Here is a 12,532-nt window from a genome sequence, read left to right on the forward strand (position 1 = left end):
ATGACGAAAGATAATGTTTGTAATAGTCCAGCGTGAAGCCATCTGGGCCTGGGGCCTTGCCTGTTGGAGTTTGTGAGATGGCGAGTTTAAGCTCAGAGAAGGAGATTGGTTCACCTAATTCCTCTAGCGACCCCTCCGGTACCCTAGGTAGGCCTGACTGCTTAATGTAGTCTTGTATTCTTTCTATGGTGGGTGTGCCTGAGCGGTTCGGTTTCTGGTTTGGTAGGTTGTATAAAGACTTATAAAATTCCCGGAACACACGGGCTATTGAGGATGTTCTGTGGTGTTTTTTGGACATAGAGTCATTTATATGAGGAATATAGTTTGCATTTTGTTGGATCCTAAGGGCTCTAGCCAAGAGACGGCTGCATTTGTTACCGAATTCATAGTAATGGCGCTTACATCTGGATGCAGCTTATCTGGCTTTAAAATATAGTAGGGACTTTAACTTTTCACGCTCGGCAGTCAAAGCTTCTAGGTCGGTACCTAACATAGAGCGCTTATGGAGCGTTTCCAATCTGTGGATTTCCCCAAGTGCCCTATTAATCTCCTCTGTTTTTTCTTTTTTTAGCCTACTCCCCTCCTGGATTAGTACTCCCCGGACCACACATTTGTGCGCAGCCCACAGTGTCATAGGGGACATACCCTCTACATCATTAGCTTTAAAATAATCAGTAATGGCAGTCTCTACCCTGTCTGCTATATCTCTGTTCTTAAGAAGAGAGGTATTGAGCCGCCAGGAGAATGGGCCTCGTCTCCCTTCAAGAATGGCAATTGAGACAGACACAAATGAGTGATCCGAAAATGGGCATGTATCGATCTGAGCTAACGATGTCAGTGACAAGAGGTTGTGAGAAACAAAAATATGATCGATGCGGGAGTAGATCCCGTGAGGGGTAGAGAAAAAGGTACAGTCCTTAACTGAAGGATTTAAAATGCGCCAAGTGTCCACTAGTTGCCTAGATCGTAAAGCATTTTTGCATTTATGAATTAATCTATACGGTAAGGCTGTTTTACCTGAGGAAGTGTCAAGGGCCGGGTCCAAGGGAACGTTTAGGTCACCTCCAATAACCAAGCTTCCTTCAGCAAACGCGTCCAGCTCCTGTAGGAAGTGCTCCAAAAAGGTTTGTTGCCCTGAGTTTGGAGCGTAATATGACCCAAAAGTAAACATTTGGTTATTAATTCGGCCCTTTATTATAATAAACCTGCCCTCTTGATCCTTACATATTTGAATCTGGGAAATGGGGACATCTTTAGATAGCAGTATTGCTACTCCTTTTGATTTGGAGTCAGGGGAATTGCTCAGGAAGGCATTAGGGAAATATTTGTTGTCTATTCTAGGATGTTCCTCACCACGTAAATGCGTCTCCTGGAGGAAGGCCACATGTGTTTTAGTCCTGCGGAGCTCCGCAAGTAGCGCAGATCTCTGTTCGGGAATGTTTAATCCCCTGACGTTAAGCGTCTGTATTTTAAGTAATGCCATTAGATTGTGTTATTGTTGGGCATATATGCCCCACCAGGGTCCCCGACGCCGAACCAGATCGCTTAGAAAAAGAGAAGAGAGAGACAGGAAAGTAGACAACAAGGAAAGTAACAAGTACAAAGAGGTGGGGAAAAAATCCCCAAGTACTTGCCGTGTAAAGCTCACGCTCCACACAGCATGACACTCTCGTTAGGCCAGTCCCCTCGTTCATGATTGAAGAGAGGAGAATTAACGTTCTGGCCAGAGAGAAAAGGAGGGGGAAATGTACCACCATCACGGATGGAGTCCATTGCCCCCGGCCACAAGATAGTAATATTTGGTATCCCTTAGTATAGGACAGGTATGGAGAACTGAAAATAGAAACAACAGCTGAGAAAAAACTTTCAGTCTTATGAAATTACAAAAGAATAACCCTATTGGGATAGGACGACCTCATGTAGTTGCTAGTACTCCGTTGCTCCCCCGCCCACCCCCGCCTCTACATAAGATCCAGCCCAACCCCCTCCCCACCAACAACTTCCCCCTCCCTCCTCCCCCTCCCACACAAGACCCTCCATGTCACATTTGAGTGAGGCATTATACAAAGGTTATTGGTTCATCTATGACGGTGCAGTTGTTATACAGGTACATACCTTTTCAAACCTAAACAATGAGTATGCCGATCAAGCTTATCCTGATCACAGATGAATATAAGCATATAATAAAACCTTGTTGCAAGGAAGCGACATATCATGTGTAACTATAGATAGTAAGTCTCGTGCTATGTGAGAAGCGAGGGGAGGGAAAGGGAGGATAAAGATCAACGCCCGCGGCAAAGGGATAAGCGTACCTATATCCGGAGAAGAGCCAAAGGGATAAGCGTACCTATATCCGGAGAAGAGCCAAGTGAGCATAACACCACCATTGTTAATACGGGGAGGGCGCTTCTAGTGCACAGGAAATAAAGTTTTGTGAGGTAGCGTCTGTGTCCGGAGAGGAGGCAGTGCACTGTGGCAAAGAGCGTAGCAGGGCGTGGGGGCGAGAGAAAAGGGAGCACCGAAGGAGGCCCAAGCTTCTAGTATTAGCTCGGGGAGGCAAAGTGGTCTAGGGGTCTTACCAGTAGACGGTCCCATGAGGAGGAGGAAAGAGTCTCCTATGTCACTCACATGTTAGAGTCTGTTGTAGGTGAGGCGGCGTCTCTTTGTCGTCTTACGCGTGATGGTTTAGGCACAGTTAGGGAATCCGGGTCCCACTCGGGTACGGTGACCTGTGCGATATTCAAAGTTGAGAAGAACTCTGGTAGATCTCTAGGGTGCCGTAGCGTGAAGGAGGTCTCGTTCAGGGTTGCATAAAGATAGAAGGGGAAACCCCAGCGGTAGGTGGCCCCAGCCTGTTGCAGGGCAGTCAGTATCGGCTTCAGAGCTCGGCGTTGCGCCAAGGTGGAAGGCGCTAGGTCCTGATAAAAAGTGATGATAGCGCCATCAAAGTCATATGAGCCAGTAGAGCGTGCCGCTTTCATGATTGCGTCTTTAATAGGGAAGTCATGTATGCGGCATATCACATCGCGAGGAGGTTCTGCATTGCGAGGTGTTGGGCGTAGTGCGTGGTGGGCTCTGTCCATCTTTATAGGAGTGTCGACTGGTCTGTTTAGCAAGCCATTAAAAATAGCTTGCAGAGAGGGCCCAAGATCTTCTTGCCTCGTGGCCTCCGGGAGACCGCGCACTCTCACGTTGTTGCGGCGGCTCCGGTTCTGCAGGTCCTCCAGCTGGGCACGTGTGTGGCTCTGCAAGAGGGTCTGCTTGTCCCGGGATTCCTTCAGCAAGGCAACATCAGCCTGTAGTGCCTTCACCATGTCCTCGAGTCCTGCAACCTGCTGTGACGTCGCTGCGATATCTGACCTTATGGCGGCAATCTCCTCCCTAGTGGACCGCACTATCTGCTCAGTCTGGCGAATCAGATCTTCTTTGGTTGGCATGCCCCGTAGGAATGCCAACATCTCCTCCAGCGCTGTTGTTCTATCGGAGGCTCCTGGGGAGCTAGCTGGGGAGAGGCCCGAGGCCGGGGTGTCCGCCATTTTAGGTGTGCTGCTCCGGGTGACCCGCTGGGAGAAAAAGCTATCTAAAGGTCCTTTAGAGGTCTTCTGAGTCTGCCGTCGTCTGCTCTGTCGTCTGGGCTTACTTGCCATACCCTGTCGGGCTTCAGCTAGGTGATTATAGAGGGCTAAACCGGCTAAATCTGTGTATGTGGCCGGGAGCTCTGAAACCACACGTCCTCACACTTCCATGGCACGCTCCGCCCCCCGCGCATGCGTTTTGAAAACTACAGGCACTTTAAAAACGCATGCGCTTGCGTTTTTGCCTGCGTTTTTCAGTGTGTACAGGCCCTTAGTGTGTTCTAAAAATAGAAACAGAGCCAAGTGTTTATTATTTGTTTATATTTATGTAAACAAAGGAGTGTAGAAACTCGTACTGGTGGTGGTAAAGTGGCTAGAGAGCGCACCCTAATGATGTATTAAAGTAAATATACAGTATCAATCCAATCTGCCATAGCAGTTCTGTATGAAGAACCTGTGTGAAAATCCCGAGTTTCTATATTTTACCTTGCCTAAGAACTGCAAGACATTGAATCTTCCTTTACAGTAAAATTAAACTTCCATCACAAAATGAATACAATATTTATCAGTGCTGCAGTGGCATTTTTAATTTAAAGGTAACCTGAGCTGGTATATGGAGGCTGGCATATTTATTTACTTTTAGGCTAGGTTCACAGTGGTGTGTTGCATAACGCACACGTTATAATGAGTGTGAACTGCAGTGGAGACTGGTCATGGACTTTCATATCAAGCCTGCATGCAGCGAATTAGAATAACGAGATCAGTTACAATGCAGTACTGTGAACAGCCCCATAGAATTGTATGGGTAGTGAGTTGTAATGCAGAATTATTCTGCAACATGACCACTGTGAACAGGGCCTTAAAACAGTGTACATTGTCTGGCTGTCCTGCTGATCCTTTGCCTCTAAAGGCCCATACACACGTCGGATTTTTCCGAACGACGGGACGTTTGAACGTCCCGTTGTTCAGTCGTCCGCACGCCAAATTGGGCGTGTGTACAGACTGTCGTTCGGGTGATAAGACTGATTTTGAGTGATCCGCCCGGCGGATCGCTCAAGAACAGTCTTATCACCTGAACGACAGTCTGTACACACGCCCGATTTGGCGTGCGGACGACTGAACAACGGGACGTTCAAACGTCCCGTCGTTCGGAAAAAAACGCCGTGTGTATGGGCCTTAAAGCTGGGTTGCCACAGCAGTGTCCAGTCGATTTCTGAAATGGTTGCCGCACCTGTTCTGATGCAAACTTGCATCTGAATCGCTATAGCTGTGCTCTGCATTGCTTTGGGGATTGGGATGTGTTGTGTGGAATACTGCAGCAGGTAACATGTTTTACCCTGCATGGGATTCGGATTCAACATACTGATTTCAATAGGCTGTGATTTCAAATACACATACGGAAATACCACCAGTACTACCAGGCCAGCTTCCTAAATTACAACAGGAAGCAAAATAATGCTCCTCAGACTCAAAAATTCTACCCTCTTACTATAGTGTATAGTACCTTCATGTTTGAACACCAGAGAGAAAATATAACACTAGTGTCAAAAGACTAATGCTATTACAACAACTATAATTGTTAATAAATGCTGCCCATTGTGGGCTATGTAACTGTTGTAACTGTTGATCTTTGGAAAGTGACCACACAATATGTTGGCAACCATTACTAAAAATTTCATCATTTTTATTATTCTTTTTAATAAAGTTGTTTGGTTTCATTTTCCCAGGTTTCCATTCTGTTACTTACACTGATGCTAGTATTTGCCAGTTTCGGTGTGCAGCTGTTTGCAGGAAAGCTCGCAAAATGCAATGACCCCACTATTGATACCCGGGTGAGTACACATGAATGCTACAGTTTCTTAGTTTCCTCAAAGATAAAGCAAGATACAGTAACACGGCAACTAACATCTATTATAGCCTCTATTTGTCTTTACAAGTTGCAAAGCATATGTGAATTTTGCCAGTTACACTGTCTTGCTCATAGACTTCATACTTATAAATCATACATACAGTAACTTGCAATAGTATACATATACAATGATGTAAGACATGTTTATAGTGTGCATTGGTAAAAGGCATGAATAGGAAACAACATAGCAACAATAGAACAAAGGAAGAAAGTTCATAGTGGCTGCTTAGAAAGCAAGAAAGGCAAAGTGTGCTGGTTATCAACATATAATACAAGAAATACCTCACTTCCTAGACCAAAGCTTAACATTGCATATTCCTGAATGCAGTTTTATCAGATGAATATATATATATATATATAAACTAAGTTAATTTGGCATTTGCACAATAATCAATAATTAGAAAGCCTGATTCTGTATAGTTTCTCACTCTTGCAAGGCTCTACAGCCATTCAATTGAACCTTCAAGAGAATTGGTTCATTTCCTCTTGGTGGTGAACGAGGATGATGAAAAAAAAATTCTCAGAGGAATATCTGCTATCACTCATTTTATGGAAGAGCCACCATTCTAGAATTTCAATACATTTAAAACAATCAAAGAAAAAAAACATTTCGAGTAAGGCTTTTATAAATAGGATATAGTCCTGCTTATATGATAAAATAATTTTGCTTAGAGTTCTACTTTAAAGCAAACCTGAAGCCACATAAATAAGTTAGATATTTACCAGAGTAGAAGGTAGCCTCAGGATGTTCAAGAGGCTTCCCCCGATCCTCCGTGACTCCTCCGTTGTGAACCAGGACCCTCTTCATCTCCGTGGCCATGCGTTCCTTTATGTACAAGTCCAGCCTCATTGAACATACGCCAGTAGGATTCATGCATGAGCATGTAGCAAGGAGCCTCTCATACAGGGAAAAAAAGGCCATGCACAAGTGGCTCTATGCTGCTGTGCAGGCACCGGCCCTACTTTGCACATGCGCAGTGAGGCCACATTTATACACAAAAAGGTGCATGGCCCCAAGCAATATTCAACAATATTGGCAAATACTTTAAAAAGGGTCCCGTTGCAGTAATGGTTAGGCATAGGACTATCCAGAAGCTACCCTCTACTAACTTAATTAACTTTTCTTTGGCTTCAGGTACCCTTTACATTTTGTTGAGCAAATGGTAGTCCCCACCACTGGCTTTGTAATCCTTTTCCTATATTTTTTCTTTTACCCAAATCGTTTACCAAAGACAAATGCCAAGTCTTCTTCATTCTCAGTTCCAGTTGTTTGACTTTTTCTCAGCATTCCCAAAGAACACTGTTTTGGTATACCCAATCTGGAACTACACATAGTATAAGTGGTCCTGAGAATGGTACCTGCCAGGGTTAGAATGTTCTTCTCACGTTTGTCAGGATTTTCTCTATGCACTCCAATTTTCCTACATGGCCCATTAACATAATGCTAGGGTGATTGCCTTCTAGCTTTTCCTCTTCTATCTTCTCCCCAATAATGTCCCTAGACTTTGGAAAGGACATACGTTTGTAAACTCCTTTTTTTTTTTTGTCACAATAGTTTTTATTGAAAAAAAAATTTCAGCATACAAGTTATGTAAGTATCTAATGGCATAGTGTGCAATATGTGTAGAACAAATAACAAATAAACAATATATAAAAATTTTTTCCCACATTAACATATAAATTTTCACTATAAAAATAAACTCGGTCGTATAGCTAGCTTATTATTAAGTTAAATGTCACTTTGAAATAAAGTTGCAGCTTATAATCATGGTGTAGAATAAAAAGAAACACTTAATAATACTGTGTGGATTGTAAATCCGCTTAAATCTGCAGTAAATCTGCATAAAGGTACAGAATCCGCATCCAGATGCGTAAATTCAATGCTACCCTGCTGAATTCCGCGTTAGAATTTAAAAACCTTCAAAATCGTGCAAAAACGCGCAAAGAGACGCGTGGAAGACGCCAATCGGTGCGAAAACGCGCTATAAACGCGTTCAACGCACCCAGGCGTGTGACCTATCTGTAAATGTGGAAAAGCACCAATATTCATATAAAATGATGGGAACTCCTTTTAAGGGACAGAGATGTGAATGAATCCGTTTGCTCTGTAAAGTGCTACTGGTAAATGGTTTGACAGATAAATGAATAGCTGTAGTCATGCCATAGTAAGCATTGATATGATAAGGAAAATTTAGTGCATCTAATCAAAACCAGAACCCTTTCTACAACCCATAATTTACAGAATAATTCAGTACATGTACACTCAGACTTGTAATATGATAAAATTAGTGACAGATGGTAACATATTATTTGAAACAAGTACCATATAAATTCATACTGTACTGCTCACCCATCTGTTCCATGCTTACATAATATTTTAAACAGGATGCAGGATAATACTAACACTAATAATAATTGCAGTACTGAATAGCATACTTTCCAATAATAAACATCTGAGAAGTGTCTTTCCAGGCCTGAACCAGCTCCAAATATAAGTATTTTTCATTATGTCGAAAATTACATTCTCGGATCATAAGCTGTGAATATCCTAAAAAGAAAAAGGAAATGTTTAGAGGGGCACTCCTCATATTTAGCAACTACAGTCTTTATTCACTAAATTCTTAGTGGGGAAAAATGATGGCATGTCTTATAAAAGTTTAGCCTGTTCTATTTATCAAACATGGGATATACTTACTATACATTTATGTAACGGTATATTGCAGGGCAGGTGTGTTATTTTCATATATACTGTAATAACAGAAACATTAGCTAAAGCTTTACTTACTTTGTGTCATTTATTTCTTCTTAGGAAAAATGCCATGGCATATTTAGAATTAATGTCAGTGTTTCAAAAAATTTAAACTTAAAACTCAAGCCAGAAGAAAAGAAGCCAGGATTCTGGGTACCAAGAGTTTGGTAAGTTCACACAACTTGTGCCTGGATTCATCCACTTCTGAGGGACAAGTAGAACTCCATGCTGCTAGTTGAGGGAAACATTACCTGAAAAACCATTAACGTGTGCCTGAACTCTATATGTATTGATGCAACAATATATTTTTCACTATACTATCTAAGTTATATATATTTCGCTTTGTTGGACGATCTAGACTTTGTCTGGGTTATACTTTTTACCAATGATGATCTTATTTTATTGGCCTTTTACAGGGAAAATTATGTGTAAACGCAGACAATACACATTTTTTTCATTTTTCATAATTCCTAAAAGTCCCACAGTTATAAAAATATATTCTTTGGCTCTTTCTGATTAAAATAATACTACATCTGCCTTATTTCATTACTAGTTGGGCATGTGGTGGACCGTTATCCCCAGCCTGTGCATTTGTAGTAATTGGATGTGATTGCTGGGATAACAGTGCAGGGGCCCCAGTGCTGTACATTTACATCACTAGGCAATGGCAGAACAATGCATCTGTAAAGCATTGGGGCCCTAAACTGTTGCCCTAGTCATGGCATCCGACAGCTACAGGTGGCAGTCATTAAAGGTGTATAAACTGGTATATTTTCCCTAACTTTTAATGATTGATGACTGCAATTTGCTATATCTGTAATCTTTCACTTTTGAACAGGTGCACACACATTGCCTCCCCCCCCCCCCCCCCGTGACTTTTTAATATGTTTAGTGTTATTTTAGGGGTGGTTACAGGTATAAACTAACTTTGAATGAAAAACAGCACTAGCTGCAGTTTATGTAATTTGCAGAATTTGCAGAAAAGCAAGATGGCAACCTCATGTCACAAAGACAATACATTCTGCAGCTCTGTTCAGCAAGGTTGGATGGCAATGTACATTAGTAAAACAATGTTATTTAGGTATGTAGAGTATGGCAAAGGTTACAACAAATGTAGTCCAGGATTGCTTTTAACACACTAATAGCATATGTACCTGAAATCTAACTTTAATTTCTGTAGGGATCTTCCTAAGATACCTTATACATTTGCCAGTGTTGTTAAAGTGGAGAAAACAATGCACACAGGGATGTAAACTTTTAAAGCTGATCTCCAGCCTAAATTTAAAAGCCAGCAGCCTTCCTATGAAAGAAAGCTTCTAAGGAAAAGGCAGCGCAGGTAACTACAACTTTCTTTTACAGGAAGGCTGTAACAAGAGACAGGAAATTTAGGTTTAGGTTTAGAAACAGGACTTAGGTTGGAGATCCACTTTAAGTTGATAGGATTTTTAAGAATTCTTCTCCGGTGCTCTGTCTCCACCCACAACTCCCTGTGTGTTGATTGAAGTCTTCTTCATCTTGTTTGAAGAAAGTTGTCATTTTGCTGGTATTGGGCATCCTCTGCATGTTAATTGCACAGACACTGCTTCCAGTACCATTCATTGTTAAAGAAAACCTGTAACAACAAAAAGTTCCCCTGGGGGGTACTCACCTCGGTAGGGGGAAGCCTCCGGATCCTATCGAGGCTTCCCCCATCCTCCTGTGTCCCACAGCGGGCTCGCACTGGCCCTCTGAACAGCGGGGATGTAGATATTTACCTTCCCGGCTCCAGTGCAGGCGCATTATCAGCTCTCCGCTCGGAGATAGGTGTAAATAGCCGACTGCTGTCGGCCCGCTCTACTATGCAGGCGCAAGTCTCCTGTGCCTGCGTAGTAGAGCGGACCCAACAGAGATCTGCAATTTTCGCCTATCTCAATGCTGAGAGCCGCAAAAGCGCCCCCGCTGGAGCCAGGGAAGATAAATATAGCAAGCCTTGTCGTGCTTGTTGAGTGTGGATTGCAGGAGACTTCAGGGGAGGCAGCGCTGGATTGACTGCAGCTACAGCGGAGGGGGAAGCCTCATTGGGACCCTGAGGCTTCCCCCTACCGAGGTGAGTACCCCCCAGGGGAACTTTTTTTGTTACAGAGTCTCTTTAAGATCCAGTGTCCTGCCTGTCCTGTCTATATTTATAGATATGACTGGATTATTTGTCATGATAATGGGGCTGGGTTATGTCAAGGCTATATAACTTATTTAAATGCGCTGCCCCATGATGTAATCCAGCCACAGGATGAGTCATTTAAGGGCAACTAGGTGGCATATGGACAATACGGTTGTGTGGTGGATAGCACTCTCACCTTGCAGTGCTGGGTCCCTGTGTCTGTGTGAGTTTACGTTGGGCACTCCAGTTTCCTCCCACATCCCAAAAACATACAAATAAGTTAATTGGCTTCCTCATAAATTGGCCCTAGACTACAATGGACATATGACTATTGAAGGTATTAGATTGTGAGCCTTGCTGAGGGACAGTTAGTGGCAAGACTATAGTGTATACTCTGTAAAGATGTTGGCGATATATGAATACTAAATCATAGTCCATTTATGCACATATCCAATAGCCTAATGCATTTATCTTAGGTGTTTAATATTATGAAAACATGAGATGAAGAGGTGTCAACAGCATCTTAAAAAATTAAGATAAAATTGTATATAAAGGCAATAAGAACGTTGTATACATCTGACCTATAGTTAGGAGTTAGTAATGTTGGGCTTATGGGAAGATGGAAGATTGAATTAGACATGTTCTTGGAACTATGCCTATGAGATTTTAAAAAAAAGTAGGTGTTGGTTAAAAAAGATCTGTTATTGACGTTTGCAGCCTCAGTGTCTGTATCAGCCTCAGTGTCTGTATCAATGTGCCAAAGTTAGCGGTGCCAAGAAATAAGCACTGAGAAGCAACATGCTGAAACTGTATTGATGTTTGGCTCCATGTGAAGTCTTCCTTGAAATAAAAATGTGGGAAACGTGTTACTTTTTATGACTTCTGAGATGCAGGAGAGCTTTCTCATGAATCATGGAAGAGGTCTCCTGCATCTACAAAATGATAAAAAGCACACATTTCCCACGTTTTTATTTCAAGGAAGACTTCACATGGAGCTTAACATCAATACAGTTTTGGTACATCAGTTCTCAGCACTCTTGAAATATAATGCAGATCTTCCTCTGTATTGATAAACATGGTTTCACTATAGAATGCAAATGTCCTATCACAACCAGGGCACAGAACTCTTCTCTGGCATAATGGTGGTGGAATCTCCATATTCTTTAAGATGGCAGACTGTAGGTTCTGACCATAAAATGCAAAGATACTTTCTAACAACAGTACTGACTAAAGTGTCACTGGCAACAATATAACGAGGAACTGAATCTATATATATTTATCAACTGTGCAGTATCATAGAGATGTAGCTGCTAACCATCGACCCCTTCCTCTCATTGCTGGCACTGGTAGGTGGTGCACTGTTTGTAGGTCATATGACTGCAATATTGCACAACTGAAAAGGGTATTTGGCTATTTTCCTTAGAGGAATTATCATAAAATATTTTAATTTCAGGGAAAGTGAAGCTAAATGTAGTTAATGTAATTATATACTTTAACATTTCTTTGAAGAAATCTGAAGTGATTGTAACTTTGTAAGGTGTTGTTTTGAAATTATACACTTACAGCTTCCCAATGTGTCCTGCCTCCCAAGCACTGTCCGTAGCTGCCTGCATTCGCCACTATCTCCTGTTAAAATCTCCTTGTCGAAGGCTTGTCAATGGAGAAACAGGAAGGGGAGGTGCCTGGTGTACATTCAGTGTGCTTGCAGCCAAAGATGCGCCCCCGCCTCCTGCAGCCACGCTTCTGTCTGCACCCCGAAAAAAAACATCTTGCCTAAATCCTGATGTCTTCAGGACTCCTACTTAAAGAGAAACTGTAACCAAGAATTGAACTTCATCCTGATCAGTAGCTGATACCCCCTTTCCCATGAGAAATAGACTTTTCTCAAACAGATCTTCAGGGGGCTCTGTATGGCTGATTTTGTGGCGAAACCCCTCCCACAGTGTGATGTCAGCGCTTTACAGCACTAAGGTACTGACATCACACTGTGGGAGCCTTGCTGCATTGTGGGAAATAACAGCTGTTTACAACTGCCAAAAAAGCAAGCAGCATATCCTTCCAGTGACATCACCTGCCTGCAGTAAAAAATGTCACCATGTGATAAATGTCAGAATGTAAATCAGGGAGAGGAAAGATTTTACAATGGGCAAACACTGACTAAA

At 42.4% G+C, this 12,532-nt stretch overlaps 1 protein-coding gene across 8 annotated transcripts in view; it reads left to right on the forward strand.

Annotated features, from left to right (window-relative positions):
* Nucleotides 1-12,532, forward strand: part of NALCN (sodium leak channel, non-selective) — a 640,650-nt gene that overhangs the window by 536,451 nt on the left and 91,667 nt on the right. For all 8 annotated transcript variants that reach the window (XM_068267982.1, XM_068267985.1, XM_068267987.1 and 5 more), the window contains 2 exons: nt 5,303-5,407; nt 8,294-8,400. In XM_068267982.1, the coding sequence (XP_068124083.1) occupies nt 5,303-5,407; nt 8,294-8,400 (212 nt within the window). The remainder of the gene's footprint in view (nt 1-5,302; nt 5,408-8,293; nt 8,401-12,532) is intronic.

The sequence above is a fragment of the Hyperolius riggenbachi genome, chromosome 2 (assembly GCF_040937935.1).
Source record: "Hyperolius riggenbachi isolate aHypRig1 chromosome 2, aHypRig1.pri, whole genome shotgun sequence".
Classification (NCBI taxonomy): domain Eukaryota; kingdom Metazoa; phylum Chordata; class Amphibia; order Anura; family Hyperoliidae; genus Hyperolius; species Hyperolius riggenbachi.